Source organism: Thamnophis elegans, chromosome Z (assembly GCF_009769535.1).
Source record: "Thamnophis elegans isolate rThaEle1 chromosome Z, rThaEle1.pri, whole genome shotgun sequence".
In the NCBI taxonomy this organism is placed as follows: domain Eukaryota; kingdom Metazoa; phylum Chordata; class Lepidosauria; order Squamata; family Colubridae; genus Thamnophis; species Thamnophis elegans.
The window spans coordinates 23,407,125-23,428,717 of record NC_045558.1 but is presented as its reverse complement, the minus strand read 5'-3'; the positions used below and the strand labels follow the sequence as shown (position 1 = coordinate 23,428,717).

At 36.6% G+C, this 21,593-nt stretch overlaps 1 protein-coding gene across 1 annotated transcript in view; it reads right to left on the bottom strand.

Moving 5' to 3' along the window:
- Positions 1–3,329: 3,329 nt before the first annotated feature.
- The window catches only part of ARHGAP21 (Rho GTPase activating protein 21), a 93,500-nt gene continuing 75,236 nt past the window's right edge, over positions 3,330–21,593 (bottom strand). The window contains 14 exon segments of the mRNA XM_032235418.1: positions 3,330–6,221; positions 7,410–7,441; positions 9,452–9,557; positions 9,932–9,973; positions 10,145–10,270; positions 11,184–11,273; positions 11,376–11,449; positions 16,794–16,872; positions 16,950–17,105; positions 17,224–17,372; positions 19,038–19,186; positions 19,264–19,328; positions 20,003–20,281; positions 21,279–21,404. Of these exon segments, the coding sequence (XP_032091309.1) occupies positions 4,548–6,221; positions 7,410–7,441; positions 9,452–9,557; positions 9,932–9,973; positions 10,145–10,270; positions 11,184–11,273; positions 11,376–11,449; positions 16,794–16,872; positions 16,950–17,105; positions 17,224–17,372; positions 19,038–19,186; positions 19,264–19,328; positions 20,003–20,281; positions 21,279–21,404 (3,147 nt within the window). The 3' untranslated portion in view covers positions 3,330–4,547.

Here is a 21,593-nt window from a genome sequence, read left to right as displayed (position 1 = left end):
GTATCTCTGTGTATGTGTGAATATCTCTTGGATTTTGATACACTAAACTCATGCAACCCTAACCCTAACCCTAAGTGTGTGTGTCTGGGTATGTATGTAAATATAAAGCATATTTTACAGTACTCTCCTTCAAGAGTAGAAAGAAAAGTCATTTATATTCTCTACAAATTTCAAACAAAATCAAGAAATGTTTGATAGGTAATTCATAAGATAATGTAATATTAAATTTATCAGATATATGAATGATGGTCTGTGTGCTCTTCTTAATTGAAACTGGAGCTTTCCACCAGTATTTGCCCATGAAGATGAAGATTCAAAATCTGAAATCTACCTGTCTTAACCTTTTAATATGTTGCATATTTTGTATCTATACTTTGCCTTTCTCTAAGTTGCTTGAAGAAATAACGTGGTCACCCCTCATTTTATCATTACCACATGGTTTTGAAAGACTTTAATGTGAAGTAGATGAAAATAATATAATGAGTGTCACATTGAATCTGCTCGAACCTGGCTACCTCTGGTTCTCTGGCTGAACATATCATTAAATCAAAAAAGTATATTGAAATTCATGATCTATATTTGATAGCTGACTCCAATTAGTTTATAATTTGCTCCACAGCTAAATTTGGCACAGTGGTAATTTGAATATGATAAGTGAACTTAGTCCCTTTTGCATTTCAGGTGTGTTTTATAGGCTTTTATTTTCACAGATGAATTTCCAACGTTGCCAAATAAAACATGAGCCATTCTTTGTATCAAAGTGGATGCTGTGAGATTTTAAAAAGAAGAGCCTCATAAACTAGATCTCTTACTAACAATAGTCCAGAACATACAGAGATCTTGATCATACTATGGAGGTGATACTTGCTTAGTCCGAAACATACAGAGATCTTGATCATGCTATGGAGGTGATACTTGCGTAAGCTATATTTTATCAGTTAGTGTTATTGTGATTTGCATCCTTAGGACCACTAACGTTGCTATTAATCTTTGTTCCCATGGCTAGTTAACTCTGCCTGGCGGGTGACATGTGATTGGGTCATGCAAATACATCTTTAAGTGCGGAAGGAGGCAGTCAGTGGTACTACACCCCACATCCCACCAAAGAACCATTGATGGGTCCAACATGCTGAATAATTTTCATCCAGACTCCAACCTTCTCTTCTTAGGGAAGGGTGCCCAGCTTGCAACTACAGAGGGTATTGGAGGAAATTGATTATTTGAAACTTTCAGTCATGTTTCAAGCCAAGACAGTGTAGAATGAATATATCTTCATATATATCTTCATGTATGTATGTATGTATGTATGTATGTATGTATGTATACATACATACATACATGCAGGAGCGGTCTTGGCAGTTCTCTCCTAATGACTGCAAGAAGGACTACAAAAACTGCTGTTGCTAAGTGGTAATCGGATATTTTGCCCAATCGCTGCATTGCTTAGTGACATAAATCCCACACCCGATTAGGGTCATTAAACAAGAACTACCTGTACTTTTCTTTGGCCTCAGGAAGAACTAGGGTGGTGTTGACATGACTTTAGCAGTTTTTCATTTTTCAGGTATTTCAATACCCCAAGTCCTATTCATACACAATTAAGAAGAGTCCCATCACATCTGTTATGATGTGTGTTCATAAGGGAAGTGACAAAATTCTATGTAAATGGACCACTGCATTGTATATACATATTGTGCCTGAGCTGTGCCTGAGCAGTTACTCCTAAGTGCTACAGATATTTTTTGTCTGAGGCATTAAAAATGTGGCTCTAAGGATCCATGATGGTGCCATTTCCAGCTGTTACCTTATCCATTATTTGATCTTTATTTATTTTTAAAAGGAAAATGTTGCAGAAGTCATGCTTTAGGGCAGGTCAGGCCAGGCACAACTTGTGATGTGGTCGGATCTGGCCTGCAGGACCGTTCAGGTTCACTCAGTGCAAAGAGGAAAGATCAGGCCAGAGAAGCTTCAGCCGGGGCTACCCAGTGCGAAGTGGAAAAATAAAGTCAGCGTAGCTTTGGCCCAGTCTACCCAATATGAAGAGGAAACATGCCAGCAGTTTGGGGAGTAGCATCAAGCTGACCAAACCCATCCAGTCGGCAACGCCCACCCTTGAGGTCAAACATAGTCCTGATGCATCTCTCAATGAAATTGAGTTTGACATCCTTGCTCTAGGGCATTGAAGCAAAAAGGAGGGACTAGAAGCTTTTGAAGACCAGGACAAGGAACTATTGTTGGATCAAGGGTTTCAAAATGAAGGAATCTGAATGAGAAAGATAGGTCTCTAGAATTCATGAGATTCATTTCTGGTTCTCATTTGATAGTTAGAAATGATATTGTATGCTGAACACTGAATTTAAAATATCTTCTATTATCCAAGCCAAATTTAAATTATTTTGATCTTTGCTGTATTATTATCTGTAAACTATTTACTTGCAATGTAAAACTGCTCTTAATGGAAATAAGTTTTATCTTGAAGTTTAAATTTGTAAATGAACATTTCATTCACATCTGTTAACTGTCCAATTTATGACTCAGAAAATTATCATCTCACAACTTGCTGCTCATATTTGTAAAACTATATATTAGCTCAAAATCCACAGGGCCAAGGGAGACATGGTACATCTATTCAAACTATTTTCTGAAGCACCAAAAGACAAGACAAGAAACAATAGTTTAAAACTAACTTAAGAGAGAAGCAACCTAGAACTAGGGAGAAATTTCCTAATGGTAAGAGTAATTAACCAATGGAATAACTTGCCTTCAGAAGTTGTGATTGTAAAACTTTCAAAAAGATACTGGACAACCATTTGTCTGAAATGATATGGGGTCTCCTGCTTGAGCAGGGGGTTGGTCTAGAAGACCTCCAATCTCCCTTCCAACTCTTTATTATTTTATTCTATTCTATCTTCTCTGAAATAATTCCCAGGAATGGTAACTTCCTCTAAAATTCCTGAAATATTTTACTTTTATTTTATTTTTGTAATGTAAAATGAAGGAACTTATGTTAGCAATGAAACCAAACTAAATTGCCATCAAGCTTATACAAGGTTTTAGTATGCCCAAGAACATTGTTTGCTTATAGCATGCTTGTAAAAATTAAAGGCTGTTATTTGATACGTAATCTCTAAAAATTATTTGTCCCGTTGATTATTAAAATTTGTAAGTATGTTCAAGTCAAAGAATTCACCCATCTTTCAAATAGAAAATCCCTATGCTATAACCTCTTTCAATTATCCCTTTTTATTTTATGCATTATATGGTCATGCAGATACAAATTTGGCATATTGGTTTATTATCTCTGTTAAATGAAAGTCAGTCTATAGAAGAACAATCAAAACCAATTTATTTCCAGTGTTTTAAGTGGATATACACAGAAGCATGTACAGATCTGGATTTATTAACTCTTCATGCAGAATTATATTCTTGGTAAAAGAAATCAGTTCTATCCACATATCCAGGATCTACTATCTACACTTCTATGTTACAACATTTATATCAAAGCTGGTGTTTGAGGAAAAGATACACTCATAGTGTATTTACACTTAAGTTATTTATTTTACAGAAAGAGTAAAAATTCAAGTCACATAATACTCAAAAACTGTATTAAAATCAGAATATAAAACTCAAAAATCCAAATGGAATGCCTAAATGGAAGCTCTGTATCCATGTGTGTTAAATTTTGAAAAATGTAATGAAATGTCTTAACAATAAAATGCAGCAATTTGTTTTATGTTTAACATAAATGTCTAAATGTAACAACTATTATGGCACCTTAACAAACCAAATGAACTTTTTTTAAATTTAATTTTTGATGAGGCACTTGTTAACGACTAAACTCAAATAATTTTTTTCTTCCAACTAACAATGTCATAGTTGCATTAATGCATAGTGCATACTAACACCGGGGGCAGGGGCAACATAGAACAAGAGAGGGGTGGGGAGAGGAGAATTATTGAATTGTGATGGTGACCATTTAATGGTTTCAAAGGTACTGGCAGAATCAAATTATATCCTCCTGGGCCCAGATAACTTATGAGGGTGAACATCATTGTTCATATATTGGTAGCTTTTCCCACTGGAGTGATTTAGAAATCCAAGTACTCGGTGAGTATTATAAACCAGGGTCCAGAAGAACTCTCAGAACTGGTATTATTACCTCCTGATTATAACTCTGCAGGAAGAGAGGACTCTGTTTTTGAGGAATCATCTAATTGGTTTACATTCTCTCTTTCAATCTCTACAATAAAATGCAGCAATTTGTTCTTTACAGTTAACATAAATATCTAAATATAACAACTATTATGGCACCTTAACAAATCAAATGAACTTTTAAAAAAATATTGATGAGGCACTTGTTAACGACTAAAATAAAAACAATTATTTTTTCTTCTGACTAATAATATTGTAGCTGCATTATGCATAGTGCACACTAACACTGTATGTGGGATGGGAAAACGCATACAGAACAACTGAGGAAAAGAAAAAAAGAAAATACGCTACTGAACTGTGGCGGTGGCGGTGGCTATTTAACTGTGTTAAAAGGACTAGTAGAATCGAGACATAATCTCTAAGGTCTCAGATAACTTATGAGGGTGAGCATCAACAGCCAGGCTGATGGACTTCATTCATAGTTTGGTGGCTTTTGCCACTGAAATGGTCTAGAGTACTGAGTACTCCATAGGTTTTATGTACCAGGCTTCAGAGGAAGAACTACCAGAAGAAGTGGTACTATCACCTCCTGATGATAACTCTGCAGAAAATAAGGATTCTGCCTTTGAGGAATCATCTAATTGGCTTACATTCACCTTTTCAGTTTTATTTATTTTAAGGTCTACTGGGTTACTCCGCAGACGCTCTTGTGCAACATACTCTGAAATGGGTGTGTACTGGGATGGGGATTTTGCCTTCAACCGATTTATTGTTGAAGTGTCTTTCTCCATGCTTGGGTATTTCTCTTGAGTTTTCCATGTGTTCAGAACACTTGAGTCCATCTGTCCTCCTAATGTGTGCCTTCGCCTGATGTTTTTTCTTTTGGAGTTTTCTGCAGGTGTTGACTTCTGATTGCTAATTCCAAGCATATCATCAGCAGATGATTTGAGACGCATTTTTAATCTGTCTGGAATCTTGAGTTTCCATGTAGGCTCCTGTTTGACAGGTTCACTTCTTGTTGATAGGGTTAGGCTGCTGTCCGTCTTTCCTTTCTTTATTTCCTCCTCATGTTTTGCATCCCTTAAGCCCTCACTCTCCATTTTGTACCTACCCAACTTTTTCCGAGATAGAGTATCACATTCAATAAGTTTGTATGAATTGAAAAGTCTGCGACTGTCTAACTTTGGTGTGGAAGTTCCTCCTGAACAACTTACTTCACTTTCTTCAGAGTTCCTCCTAAGGTTCTTTGACATGTCTTGAGTCTTCTCCCTAACTAGCCTATCCACAGAAGAACTTGCTGCAAAATCAGGAAAATCATTTTCACTGTCTGTTTCTACGGGGCGACCTTCACTGATCAATTCACTACTTTCATCATCGGCCTCTTCTCCTTTACTCTCCATCACCGAGCAAAGCACTTCAGTACCTATCACAGTGGAATCTACACCAGCTAAATATGTGGACGATGTTGTGGAGTAACCTGAAGTGATGGAGCCAATATCAGTAGTTAAAAATTCACTGCGTTTATTTTCAGGGCCTCCTAATCTTTTACAGGAGACCTTTTGCAGAGAAGTTTGTGAACTGCAGCTGAGAGTAGTGCCTGAGTCCAAAATGGTTTCTTCCAACACAGAAGCAATCTGGAAATTAGGGAGTTTATGGGAATCTTTTTGTGTATTCCTCCAAGGGATGGGATTTGGGGATCTCCTGTATTTCTGAATATAAGATGCTGAGAGTTCTTCAGAGAACAAATTCTCTTTCCTCAGCAACATTTCATCCTTGCTTGTTGCAGAAGGACTGTTAACACAGTCTTCCTTTTCTTTCGGAAATCCTGCTCTCTCTATTCCCCCTGCGGTTTCCTTCTCTATCTCCATTTTAGATGAGTCCTCTTTTGCTGAGTCATTGAAATGGAGCTCTGTGGGCTCCTTCATGAAAAAAACACTATCCCACTCATCTTCAGAGCTGCTGGGTTGAAGTTTGTCTTTTGCTTTTTTCCGCTTGCGACTGGTTGTGGCAAATATAGAGGACTTAAGTAGCTCTCTGCTGTATTGATTATTTCCAGATCCCCAAGAACCCTGTATAGAAAGAAACCCATTGTAAGCATCATAGTTGTGGTTCAAAATATTTTCTTTACAAAATTGTATGTATACGAAACTAGATATATGCTATTATTACCTGTCACCGCTGAGTTGTTCTTCATAAAACTATTCTAGCACCCACCATAGCATATCAATTACATAGGTTATGGCTTCTCAACCTGTGGCTTAGGACTCTTCAGGAAGTCTCATCCATTATAAATGTACTGTTATTATGAGCCTGATCAGCCTTGCATAGCCATAACTAGATTGCTATCAAAACCTGTTCTCTTTATTTTGCCTATACTAGTGCTTTTGGGTAGTTGCTGTGACATAGAGGATTTTTTTCTTTAAATGCAGTCATTTATTATATTTACAATTACAAATTATAATTTGTAAACGCACGGTGGCCTAAATGAAATGAATGTAGCACCCTTTTTTTGAAGCAGTGCCAAATTAAAAATAACCTTGCCAGTATATTCTTAAAATGCAGTTGATTATTCATCAAATACCAATTAACATTAATCAGGATTGCAATTTTGACTGAATGACTTTATTTTAATCGAAATTTGCAATTGTCTCAAACCAATTAACATTGATTCTGATCTATCACTCTTTTTTTTTACAAAACTCATTCTACACTGCTTGAGAAATATTTTATAATATATTCTATATTTTTAATACACAATTTGTGCAGACTCAATTTATAAAAGACTCATAAACTCATACCAAGAATAGAAATATCTGCATAATATCCTTTATGTTACATGCCACCAATTTATACTTTTCAATGTAAATCCATATAGCATTTCAGGACAACAGGATTTAACTTCTTAACCTCTTCTCCACAATCTATCTTTAAAATTAATAGTTGCCTCTAGTCATGCTAATGAAACAAGATTATGCATATTATGCTTATACACAGCAACATTAAAATGAATGACATATTTCTTACCCTTAATTATTAGGTCCAAGAAGTACATAGGGTGACTCATTTAAGTTCATGTATGAAAACCAGAGCCCAATTCCAGGGCTCCAAGGGGTTTAATAGAAGCAAGGGAAGCCCTTTATTGTCAGAATCTATCAACAGCACATGAGAGATCTAGCATAAATAAGCATGTGAGCCCTCTCTCAACATTGTAGTGTATAGGCTTTTAAACCTTGTAAAAACACAGATGAATAGTTTACCTTAAATTTGAAAAAGTCACCAGTAGCTGAATCTATTGGAGAGAGAAAAAAAAATCAACACAGCACTTTAGTTAACATGGCACAAAGTTTTACTTTTACTCTAGACAATGCTGAAGTATGAAAGAAGACAAGCACAACAAAAGGTGAGAGCAAACAGATAACAGAAAAAATAAATAATCAGAACAGTGGATAGTAATTGCTCACAAAGATGCAAGCTGCACCACAGAAAGCCACCGCCATGAAAGGATGCTGTGAGTTGGAGGCAGAAATCAGCTCAATGACAGAAATGGCAAAAAAAGCCCTTTCTTCTAAATAAAACAGAAATACTAATATTTATTTAATGCTCTAAGCGCACAACCCTGCAAAACCGCAGCTGGGGGCCCTTTTCAGGACTGTACTCTGTACATTCAGGCAAATGAAATGTACATTTAAAGCATTATCTTCGTGCCTTAAACTACTTTCGGAAACAATTATTAATATTCTTTTTTGCAGCTCTCGTTTGTATGCTGTCAAATTATATTGGGCTTTATAGATTTAAAAGCCCCAGTTAACATTCCAGTGCTCCTCTGAGCTATTTGTTTAAGAATTTATCATTATCTAGATTTTTTTTCCACAGCCATCAGTTTTGTACTCATCTCAAGCGTTATTATGAAATGAAAAATGGATACCATAATTGTACTGTTCGGCAAAATAAAACAACGGAGGTTATACAATTAGAAAGGGGGTACGGAGGGGCTAGCAGAGTAACTAAAAGACATTCTCCAACTTGCCAGGAGAGTGACCCCACTGGAGAATTAATGAGCTGAACCCCATGCCATGCCCCTTTTGACACATGGCTAATGACTAGAAAAACCAGTGGACCATACCATGCTATTTCTCCTCAGGGTCTGCTTCAGAAGTAACAAGAAACAGCAGAAATACTTTTAAAAAGTAGCATTGATCTGTTCAAATACTCTTGAAAGGATAAATTTACAGTACAGATCAACTAGTCCTTTGTGCATTTACAAGAAACGGGGGTTTCTGCAGACAAGGCAGCTACAATGTGGGCAACAATCCTCCTTCTTCCTACAGTTCCAGTTGTCCATCAGTGACACCACAGAGTCCACTAGTGACATCACTGTGTGATAGACTCCTCCCACTTCTCCTATTTCAACAGTAGGATAGAGGGACTGTTTCAATAAAATGCTGAAAAAAGTTTTTTTATAAACTAAAACACAAGCTAGAGACAAAGGAATAACATTTGGGGTAAAAACATATTTAATGAGACAGTATGGTGGCAGTTTGCAGTAGTAGTACTTAGCTGAATATTAAGGTGGCAGTCATAAAGAAGAAAAAAGCATTTAGTAATGAACAAACATAATTAGTTGCAATATAGTTTGGAAAAATATACTTATTAGTCGAGCAAAATGAATTTCAAAATCTTGATTTTGCCTTCCCTAAGTTTAAAAAAATATTACCATCAGAACAGTGTGTAGAAGTTAAAGCTTTCTGCCTTCTTCTCAACGTCTTAGAAAGTAGTAGGTACCTTCTCCATATGTTAAAAAGTACATGAGTAACTATGGTCAATGATACACACTAGTGAACATGCTGTTCTCATGGTCTAAGAATTCTACTGTTTGCTGAGAAAGCAATAGCAATAGCAATAGCAGTAGACTTATATACCGCTTCATAGGCCTTTCAGGCCTCTCTAAGCGGTTTACAGAGAGTCAGCATATTGCCCCCAACAATCTGGGTCCTCATTTTACCCACCTCGGAAGGATGGAAGGCTGAGTCAACCCTGAGCCGGTGAGATTTGAACCGCTGACCTGCTGATCTAGCAGTAGCCTGCAGTGCTGCTTTTAACCACTGCGCCACCTTGGCTCTTATTCCAACCTACATCATGCAACATGCTCAATTTACTGCTGACCTTTAAATAATACACCCGTTCATGTAGATAAAGGGAGAAATCGAGTTTATTAGCAAAGAAAGAAAAAGGAGACCATTATAAGAGATCATCAGAAGAGGGAATTTTCTAACCTACAAACTGTCCAGGCAAGAGTTACCTGATACATCTCCAGGATATACTCCAATCCTTCCAATGTTGCTGAGTAAATGATCTATGCTTGGCACTGGCTGAGACTCTACTGTGTTTGCTTCCTGAACTCCTGTCTATAGTTAATAAACAAAGATTTCTTCATCATCAAGTCACAATCTGTGGTTCATCACGATTCAACAGTATTTAGAAAAATTAGTAACCTGAGATCTGAAAAGAATGTCAATCTTCCTATGTAACATTTAAGGAAAAAGAAAAATACTCAAGCTGGCATATTAAATGGAGAAAAAAAAATCCCTGCAAGAGAAATTTACAACTTCATTTTATATACTATTTCCATTATTTCATGATAAAAACCATTGATATGTTTTGGTATGGTGAACAAATGATACTGTTAAAACACATTGGAGAGGGGCAGGAATCTTATATTCATTTGTATGCTCTGAATTAAAACAGGAGAAGAATCCATTTAGTTAAGGTTAGTACTTACAAAAGGTTGTTCAGCATCATCTTCTGCGAAAAACCAGTCATGCTACAATTCAAAATAAAAGAAGTGAAAAACTCCCCAGAAATGAAAGAATTAAAATGCGGACATTGAAGAGATAAGGAGTAGTTTATGAAAAAATCAAAATCCAGGCTGGTCTAACTAAAGATAAAGTTCTGTCTGAAAATCTGTCTAGCAACATGAAATGAATTCACTTACTTTTTGGATGAGTGTTTCTACAATTCTGTATTGATCTGGCATATGAGTAACCATATTAGTCATGTTATCCTCAGATGTCCTCACAAGTGTTGGACCAAATACTATTGCCAGGTTTCTTGGTTCCATCTACAGGATAAATAAAATGAGTGTATTTACAGCACATCATTGTACTTACATAAATGTATCTGTCTCTTTAAAAAGCAGAAGCATCTAACAGTAACAGCCAATTTTGCTAAATTAACCTGAAATTCCTCCTTAGAATGAAAATTCAAAGCAAAAGCTGATCAGTGTATGAAACTGATTTATACAGCAGATCAGGACACCTTGTTCTTTTTAATCTGTTCCTGAATCTAATAATTCTTCAGTGTTCATAAACTAGAGTCTAGAAAGAGAAGTCTGGTTGTATCCATTCCTCTCCTCAATCTAAAGTAGTACATCCATCTCTCAACATGTTATGAAGCTTTAATTAAATTCTAAGCAGGTGACTTTCCTATGGATTATAGTACCCTTTTCCCCCCTGCAATAATCTTCAACCTGTAACTACAGATTGCTAACCATATAATGCTGTGGGTTCTGTGTACCTAAGTACATCATCTGTCCATCCAATATGTGTGGAAAGAAAAGAAATCTACAAATAACGCTTTCCCACAAATGTTGCAGATCAAGGTGCACAACTTAAGAAAAAGAAAGCAAAAATAGTTTTCACCTATAAGACTTCTTTGTTTCCTTTATTTCTATGTGGGAAGCAACTCAATAAGAAAGATTTGTTTTTCTCTCAAGGATAATGGCAGCCCTTTGCTTCTTGTTTTTCCCCCTCATACATGCTTACACTATTGGTTTTCCTCTATGTTCACCATGCTAAGGCAGCCACAGAGCCAGTGAGCTGAGAAAGCAAATGCAGACTACAATCTTGACATACCAAATAATCTGGAGTATGCCTTATAACCAGAAAAAGAATTCTATTACCACAGCTCCTTAGGAGCAAGCACTGAATTTAGTTATCAGAAATATAAACTCCTGGTACAGATAAGCCAGTTACCTTGTTCTCTTCTGAATGTTCTGCTACACTTTTCAGATGGGCACAGAGAAATTTAAGTGTTTCAAAATGATGTTCAGGTAAATCATGGATCTGAAATGGATGATATCATAATTTTATGATAACGTAAAATTTTAAAATAATCCCAAAACATAACAATGGTATCTGATCCAATCCCTGTCAAAAGCAACATACCAAGCTTTTCAATGTTTTTAGTCGTTCAACGGGATCTTCTTTTCTGTTGGCGTCTATGAAAGCTGAATACCTCTCTAATAAGAAAGAAAATAATTTTATTGCAGGACCTGCATTACATCCCCTCTGCAGGAAAAAGAGGACCAATTAAGCATAAACAATGAACTTGGGTCACCAGAGTAACACAATGTTTTGCTTACTCTAACTTATTTCAATCAATGTGAATAGCCTGAATCCTCTGTATAAGAGTTCGAAAATACGACTTTGCAAAACTACGGATATAAACTGATACTGTGGGATTAGAAAAACATGATATGATTTGCATTTTGTCAGCGAATTGACTGTGAAAGAATTCATGACTGTTACATGGTAACAAGGTCAGCCAATGGGAGCTGAAACAGCTTGGAGCCTCGGTGTAATTTAGCCCTGTATCTCTTGAGTGCTGTGCTGAGAATTGAAACTAAAACTAGTTTATCTGAATTAAGTTCTGTGCTGAGAACCAAACTGGTCTGCTGCTCTGATCTGAAACTGAAGAACCACTTGTTGGTATTATATATTTACTTATATGTTATATTCTATATAAAGAGAAGTTAATTAATCCTGCTGAATCAGATTACCTGTGCATGCTTTCTGGATTTGATTTCTGCAACAAACTCTGATACATTTGTAAAGAAATGGAAATGGCTTTTATTTGACGTTTATATATCCTCATCTAATTGTTCCCAATTTGTTTTAATAATCCACACAAGTGCTTCTCATCTTGCCACAGAGAAATTATTCCTTGTATGTTTTTTCTCATGCTGAAATATGTAACTAGAAAAACCCAGTAGTCCAAATATTGCATATTAGCCGCAAATGCACAGAAATGGGGCCATTAAAAGAAGGCAAGAAAGTACAGTTCTAACGTATTTTTAAAATTTAGTTCCCAACCATTAACTTCTGACATAATTTATGACTCATCTATTCAAATCCAATTCTCTAGCCACATATTGCAATCCACTGGGCTTCAAGGTATTTTAGTTTTGTTTGTCTTGTTCATAGAGATGGAAAATGGATGCACCCTACAGGTTAATATGTGACTGGGAGGACTGTATAGTATTTGAATTATTGGCTGCAACCTGCATATGAGAATACTTGAAAAAATATAATGAAAAGTCCAACAACTGGCAATTGCAGCAACATGGAACAGTTTATTCTGCTTAGCAATAGTTGTTCATAGTCTTAGGCAGAGATAGGTCATTATGCACCAGCTTCAATATTTATTTATTTTTATTTCATTTTAAAAATTTATATTGCCCCCTATTCGCACATGGTGACTCAAGGCGGCTTGCAAAGATATATTTTCTAGGCTAGGGATGGCTCACACCCTGGACTCACTGGATGTCACTTTTTTACCCTCCTACAGTCAGGAAGGAGATAGAGAAGCATAGCCAGCCATACAAACAGGCTAAAGAACAGTTTTTATCCATGGGCTGTCAGACTCCTGAATGCAAAATAACATCATAACTACATAGTACAATGGACTTGCAGGGCTGGCGTAATGTGTAACATGTTCCCACTGATGCAATAGGACTGGGTATTTGTTAATATGGACTAGGGATTTTTTGTCTTCACTGTGAATTGTATTGTGTTGGATGTGTGTGCACTGAGGAAGCTCAACCAATCTCATTGTACAATACAATACAATAGCAGAGTTGGAAGGGACCTTGGAGGTCTTCTAGTCCAGCCCCCTGCCTAGGCAGGAAACCCTATACTCTTTCAGACAAATGGGTATCCAACATCTTCTTAAAGACTTCCAGTGTTGTGGCATTCACAACTTCTGGAGGCAAGCTGTTCCACTGATTAATTGTTCTGTCAGGAAATTTCTCCTCAGTTCTAAGTTGCTTCTTTCCTTGATTAGTTTTCATCCATTGCTTCTTATTCTACCCTCAGGTGCCTTGGAGAATAGTTTGACTCTCTCTTCTTTGTGGCAACCCCTCAGATATTGGAACACTGCTATCATGTCTCCCCTAGTCCTTCTTTTCATTAAACTAAACATACCCAGTTCTTGCAACCGTTCTTCATATGTTTTAGTCTCCAGTCCCCTAATCATCTCTCTTGCTCTTCTCTGCACTCTGCACACTTTCTTCACATCTTTTCTACATCGTGGTGACCAAAACTGAATGCAGTATTCCAAGTGTGGTCTTACCAAGGCATTATAAAGAGGTATTAACACTTCACGTGATCTTGATTCTATCCCTCTGTTGATGCAGCCTAGAACTGTGTTGGCCATTTTGGCAGCTGCTACACACTGCTGGCTCATATTTAAATGGCTGTCCACTAGGATTCCAAGATCCCTTTCACAGTTACTACTGTTGAGCAACGTACCACCTATACTCTACCTGTGCATTTTGTTTTTGTTGCCTAAATGTAGAACCTTACTCTTTTCACCATTGAATTTCATTTCATTAGATAGTGCCCAATGTTCAACTTTGTCAAGATCCTTCTGTATCTTAAGCCTATCTTCTGGAGTGTTGGCTATTCCTGCCAGCTTGATGTCATCTGCAAATTTGATGAGTTCCCCATTTATTCCCTCATCCAAATCATTTATGAAGATGTTGAAGAGTACTGGGCCAAAACAGAGCCTTGGGGTACTCCACTGCATACTTCCCTTCATGAAGATGTAGTTCCATTGAGGACTACACGTTGAGTGCGATTGGTCAGCCAGTTACGAATCCATCTGGAGGTGATGCTATCTAACCCATATTCTTCTACTTTATCTAGTAGTAGGTTATGGTCTACCTTATCAAATGCTTTACTGAAGTCCAAGTAAACTATATCAACGGCATTTCTCTGGTCCATTAATTTTGTCACATTATCTAAGAATGCAATAAGATTAGTCTGGCATGATCTGTTTTGACAAACCCATGTTGGCTTTTGGCTATTACTTTGCTTCTAGGTGTTCGCTAATTCGTTGCTTGATTATCTTTTCCAGAATCTTTCCTGGTATTGAAGTCAGGTTGATAGGACTGCAGTTTCCTGGATCTGTTTTTTCCCCTTTTTTGAAGATGGGAACCACATCAGCTCTTTTCCAGTCCTCTGGTAGTTCCCCGGTGCTCCAGGATCTCTGAAAGATATAGTTCAGTCGTTCTGAGATCTCATCTGCCAGTTCCTTCAGAACCCTGGGGTGGAATCCATCTGGTCCTGGTGATTTGAACTCGTCTAGGGTAGACAGGTGCTCACTTACCATTTTCTTCCCTATTTCAACTTGTGTTCCTAATCTGATTTTTATGGTGCTCTTTTTGATAGGTTGGACTGTTTTATCCTTTTGTGTAAAGACAGATGCAAAACATGAGTTAAATAGTTCTGCTTTCTCCCTGTTTCTTGTCACCTTCTTGCCACTTTCTCCCAGCAATGGACCAATTGTTTCCTTAACCTTTTTCTTGCTTTTAACATGTTGGAAGCAGCTTTATTTTGTTATTTTTTACTTTTGTGGCAGGCCTTTCTTCATTGTGAGCCTTAGCTTTCCTTACTTTACCTTTACATGCTCAGGCTATTTGTTGATATTCTGCCTTAGTTATGTCCCCACCCCCTTTCCACTTTTTATACTTATCTTTTTTGTCTTTCAATTTGTCAGAGAGTTCTTTATGCAGCCATGCTGGTTTCTTTTGGGACCTGTTGTTTTTCTTCTTGTGGTGTTGCTGGTGTTGTGCTAGACTGGGCTTTTGTAATCTCATTTTTCAAAATTTCCCAAGCTTCTTGAGTTGTTTTCCCCTTGAGGATTCTCATCCATGGAATTTTTCCCAAGCTCTCTCTAAATTTATTGAAATTAGCTCTCTTAAAGTCCAAGACTCTAGTTTTACTTTGTTCTACTACTTGTGTTTGCATAATGTTGAATTCCAATATTGCAAGGTCACTTGTCCCCAGGGTTCCGTGGCTTCAACACCTTCTATCATTTCCTCTCTGTTAGTGAGAATTAAGTCCAATATGGCTGATCCCCTTGTTCCCTTCTCTACTTTTTGGGAAACAAAGTGGTCTGCAAGGTTTGTTAGGAACCTGTTAGATCTTCCACTTGGTGCAGAGTTTGTTTCCCAGTTGATGTCAGGGTAGTTAAAATCCCCCACTACTATTGTGGTGTGCTTCCTACATACCTTAGTTAGCTAACTAGCAAAAAGTTCATCTACGTCCTCTGCTTGGTTGGCTGGCCTGTAGTATAGACCTATGGCAATGTCATTTCTCCCCCAACCTTTAATATTGACCCAAATGCATTCAAGATAGTTCTCATCATTGTTGTGCTCTATTTCTGTAGAGAGGTAATTATTTCTTATATATAGTGTAACTCCACTTCCTCTTTTATTTGGTCTATTTCTTTTAAATAATTAGATCCTTCTAGCTGTATGTTCCATTTGTCGGTTTCATCCCACCAAGTTTCTGTAATGGCAACAATATCGTATCTGCCCTCTTTTACTTGAATTTCTAATTCACCCTGTTTATTCTTTATACTCTATGCATTGGTGTATAGACATTTGAGTCCATTTTGACTGACCCTGTGTTTACTGTCTACATAACCTGTGTTATGCCTGACTGCCCCTCTTTTCTTGCCACTTGTATGATTCATGCACATGGTATTGCATTCACTATTAAATGCTTGGTTTTGCTTGACAGCGGGAGTGATAATCATACCTGCACAAACATCTGTGTTACATGCACTGATAACTCTATGAATTTTAGATTGCTGGGGGCAGAAATGTTCTGTATCAATTAATTCTTTGTCCCCGCTGTTCAGTTTAAATGTTTATCCAGAAAATCTGTGAATTTAATGCCAAGTAACTCATCCCTTTCTTGGATGGGTGCAAACCATCTCTTTTGCACAGTTTTTCATTGGACCAGCTGCAGACATCATGACTAATAAAATAATTACACCACTCCTTTAGCCACACATTAAACTCTGCTACACACTGGCCCTTCCCTTTTTGTTCCTTATATACTGGTAAAACCTCTGAAAAGATAAGCCTATAACCTATACTACTAAGTTCATACCCCAAACCCTGGAAATCATTCTTCACAGAAAGTACATCTTTTGGGGACAGATCATTTGTGCCAAGATGTATAATAGCATCAACATACAGTACATATGGTGCATAACAGTACATAAAGTATTATTATTATTATTATTATTATTATTATTATTATTATGAAGTAGAATAAAACCGGTGTTTTCTGCATAAGCCAATAATATATATCTCTGAGAAAATAACCTGTCTTTTTTAGAGAAGTGCAAAATAATCCTGGTATTTCTAAGCAATACTAAAATTAAGGAGAACAATGCTTAATTGAATTCTAATACAACTGTCTTCTAATTTAACTTATCACAGAAAAGTTATATCATGTGTTTTATTCAATAGTTTTCTTTTTTCTTTTCTACTTTGAATCAAAACTTACCATTAGTAAAGAGTGGTTCTGGAAGCTTTCGGAGAAAGGACTTCAATAAACTACTTATGACATTCAGATCTCGCCATTTCTAAAAATTGAGCAGACAAAACATTGTCATTAAAAAGAAATACTACGAGAATTTAAAACAGAGAGGGCAGAACTCACATCATCTTGAAGATCAATGTCAGTCATTCCTTTGTTCAGTTCTTCTTGCATATTTGAGATGGCAACATTATTTCCTGGAACCCTATAAATACCAGTATATTGAAGACCTCGCTCTTCAACTAGTTTGCAGCATATTTCAACAATTCTTGGAATATACTGAAAAATCCAAAAGGGGAATGAAAGTTTGTGTTCACTATCTATGTCTCTTGAAGAATATTTTTCAAAGAGATTATCAATATGCATGACTTCATTGTTTTTTTTTTAAAAAGAATACCTTATTGCTCTCTGCAGGGGGACAATCCACTAGTTTGACACCAAAAGTGCAAGCAGCAGATTGTTTCTTTTCAAATGTTCTTTTCATGATGCTTGGAATGTTTTTTCGCCATATACCTTTATCTTTTGGTGGGCTTGTCTCATCTTTTTCTTCAAGGAAGAACAAAAAGGAAAACAAGTCATTTAAAACCTTCAGAAAGCTAATGGAATATAACTGGATATAATGATCAAATGCACCATCAAAATAATAGATGAGTATAATAAGATACTTAATACATTTAAATCTTGAAACAGACTAGAGTCTACGGCTTCTCCGCAATCAGGCCACAGGTTAACCACAACCTTAGCAACCGATGTCTAGCAATTATATTAACCATGAACAGAATCAAATTTGGTGGCATCTGTAATCTATATGAACAGTACATAAATCAAACAATTTACAATTTGTATATTGACACAATCAACAAAATGATATTTGTATGTGTACTTGTGTGCGTGTTCATGTTTATATGCAAGCGCTCATGCCTATGTACATATGTGTGTGTGTGTGTGTGTGTATACAATCACATACCGAGAAGAGAAAATATATAAACAAGGAAGAAGAAAAGAGTAAAAGACTAGAGTACAAATGAGTAAACAAGGACTTTACAAATCTCATGTAATTTTCCAGTGTATCATTACTTGATTTTGAATGCCTGAATACATTATTCAGTCACTTGGTTGCGATGGGTGGCTGTAGAAATTGAATAAATAAATAAATGTCATTTTAAAAGCTTGAGAAATCACTATTAAACTCTTAAGCAAACCGTAAATATCAAGAAGCATGGTTAGCACATTATAAACCATAAAATGAAATTGTGTACAAAATTCTGTCCGTGCTATTAAATCTATTCTAATTTAGAAGTCTTGTAAAACTAAAATTACAATGTGGTACAAAATCCATGTATTGAATTGTAATTCAAGAAGGGGTTCTTATCTGTAGTAAGATTCTTACATGTTAAGATTTACTTTTGAGATATATATTTTTGTGGGGAACATATTCTTTATTAACCTAGTATCCATACTTAAATATCTCTTCTGACTTTCAAGTAACTACCTAAGCATAATGCAATATTTTTATGAGACCTAATTCAAATACTTAGCAAAAGAGCATGCTATATTTATTACATTTAGATAAATAAGAAAACAATTAGATGTAAACAAGCAACCTTGTTTTATAAAACAGGCTGCATTGAAAATTGCTACAATGAAAAACAAAATTGTAGTTCTGAGTATAGTAATCAGAGAATGATGGTTTTATTCCTACCGATCCCACTGCCATTTCCACTTTCCTTGACAGAAGATTGCAAATATCTCCAAAGCTTCGTGACTTCATAACAAAACAGAAGATACTCTGTATTTATCAACTTTCTTTCCCAAAATGATATGGAATTATCACAACTACAACTATAAAAAGGATACCTTTTTATATAGGTATCCTTCCCTCCATTTGCCCTTTTTAGTCTATTTCATCCCACACTCTTTCCCACTCCCTTTTCAATTCTACCCCACAGGCATGCACATTTCAAATCATAATTTTCCAGATGGTTTCTGATCTGGAGTTTCCTTATAAACAAGGAATAATCGAAAGTTCCCAGTGAAAAAGGAGTTTCATCATTACTTATCAAAGCATAGGTTGTTATTCAATGAACTTCTTTTAACAATCAATGAAACTCCAAACCCCATGACACTTAGTGTCCTCACCATCAGGCTTCCTTCAGTATAATAGGAAAACCTAAAGTAAGTAATAGTATTCTTATATTCAATATACAATACCTTTAGTAAGGAATTTCTTTTCTGATTCCTCCTTAGGAGAATGTGGACTCTGAGTTCTTTGCTCAGTTTTAGTGCCAAGGAATGTCTGTCTTTTAATTAGGCTCGGTCGGGATGGTTTTGAAAGTGGCTCAGTTTTGCCACTAGAAGCACTGAAAAAAAAATATTTAAAAGCAGGAAATCCATGTACTGACTAACTGAGCTCTCAAATGGTACTGTGGTGGCTTACCCCATAATTGTGCTGTATTCTTTAATCCTCCGGCTAATTAGATCCCTGCTTGAGACACCTGTGTCCTGCAAAATGAATAGAGAACTATTTTGGAATTTCTGCTTTGCACAACTCCATAAATGAAAACTTCACTAGCCATATTTAGGACAGGAGCAGGACATCCCTCAGATATGTGCAAGGCACAAGGAAATGGCTACACAAGAAAGATGGGGAGATGCCCAGCAGGTACAACTGAATCCAACTGAATGCAGTGTATATAAGGAATATCAAGGGAAAGGTGCTAGAGAAGACAGGCATAAAAGAGAGTGGTGAGCAGATTAAGGCCCAGAAGAGAAGGAGACGGAGGACTGCACAACTTTTGGGCAAGTTATACCTTAAGGCTCTTCCTTGGCTGAAATCCTGTCAATCTAAATGAGCTGTATTTCATTTTATCTGAACCATAATCTACTTGGAATAGTGTGGCCAAATGTCAAAGGTGTAAATGATTCTTTTTGCTTCACACAGACTCTTAACAATATCACTTTTTCACATTTTAATGGATGTATTATTTCCCTGGTTTGAACACTGAAATCTCATGCAACTTTATAAAAAAGCCTGTGAGTTTATGGATTTTTAATAGCATTAGCTTGTATTTATTGCATGTCAGGTTTACTATGTGGAATTGCATAATGGGTCTCGAAAACATGAGCTCTGCAAAATATAACAAGTAAGTAGAATAAATTCTTAACAAGAGCCCAACCTCCTCATTGCTGTTTTCTCGTATAGCCTTAATCCATGCCAGCATGTCATCTCTATTTTCAGCTTGAAACAGGTATTCACAGTCTGATGTAGTAAGTCGAAACACATGTTTCTTCTTGGTATCACTATATGAAATGTCTGTTAAACAAGCATTGATGTTGATGGGCTGTTCCTCCTCACAAAGCATAGGTGGTTCTTTTTTATCCTTGTATAAGTGCAATGAACACCCTCTGAGAATGACAAACATCTGTTTCCATGGCCTGATGCTCCCACCAACTCTCTAAAAAATAGGATCAAGAATAATATTTATTTAAGAAAACAAGAGGAGTGTGCCCAGTATTTTATACATTAAAATTTGTAAATTTCCTACTTTGGTGAGGTGGGTGGTGTAGAAATTTGATAAATAGATAATAATAAAAAATCCTGCCACCAAGCAAGCAGCCATGGTGGTACAGTGGTTAAAAAGCAGCATTGCAGGCAAACTCTGCCTGCTGCTAGGAGTTTGATCTCGACTAGCTCAAAGTTGACTCAGCCTTCCATCCTTCTGAGGTTGGTAAAATGAGAACCTAGATTGTTGGGGGTAATTTGATGATATTTGCAACCGTTCAGCAAGTGATTTAAAGCAGGGATCCCCAACCCCGATCTGAGGACTGTAACATGCCAGCAACTGGACTGTGCAAACAAGCTAAACCCCATCCGCGGGATGCAGGCAGCACACAAAACTACAGCCCTGAGGGTCTGTGGAAAAGGAACTGGTCCCTGGTGCCCAAAAGGTTGGAGGCCGATGCTTTAAGGCACTCTGAGCAGATATAATCTTTTTAATAGGTTAATTGTCATAGTGCCAATTGAATATTTTCCGAATCAAAAATGACAAATTAACAAGGAGTACAAATAAGAGAGAACTTGTTTTTATATCACTGAGAATTTTACATTCAGACAGGAAAAAAAAATCCTAATAATTGATCTGTGTCAGTAGCCCCAAAAATATCAATAAGATAAGGAATGGAATTGCAGAGCATTGAGTTGCAAAGAATCATTTAATCGTGTTTAATGTTTATAAGTTTGTTTTAACAGTTCAAGAACAGGAAGATTGCAACAACTGTACCAGGTCTATGCAGATTAACGGGAAAGTTTGAAAAGTTGAATTTCTGCCAAAAGAAAAACAAGCAAGTTTCGAGTATTTTTCACAGGAAATGGAAAAACCTGCAGGCAACTAAAAACATTTGAATATGTATAAGACAGGTTTTACACTTAGCTGTGGTTTGAAAAAACTGTACCTTTCCCTTGTCTGTAACCATCTGCCGAAAATGAAGATACCCTTCTTTGGAGGTGTTACCAAAGACTTCTGAAGCAGATGCTTTTCTGAATCCTGCATTTTCTGAAGATGCTTGGCTATTTGGAATCTAAAGAAAACATAATCAAACTGGCTTCAGCATACTCTAATAAATTCAAGATCTCCCTCTGCTTTCCCTTCCATCTGTCAGGTGGAAATACAGACAACTAGCATGAAGTGGGACCTAACACTAATGGTAGCTGACTGGAATGGTGTACAATGATGTACATTCCTCCTAGCAGATCAAAGAAACCTCAAT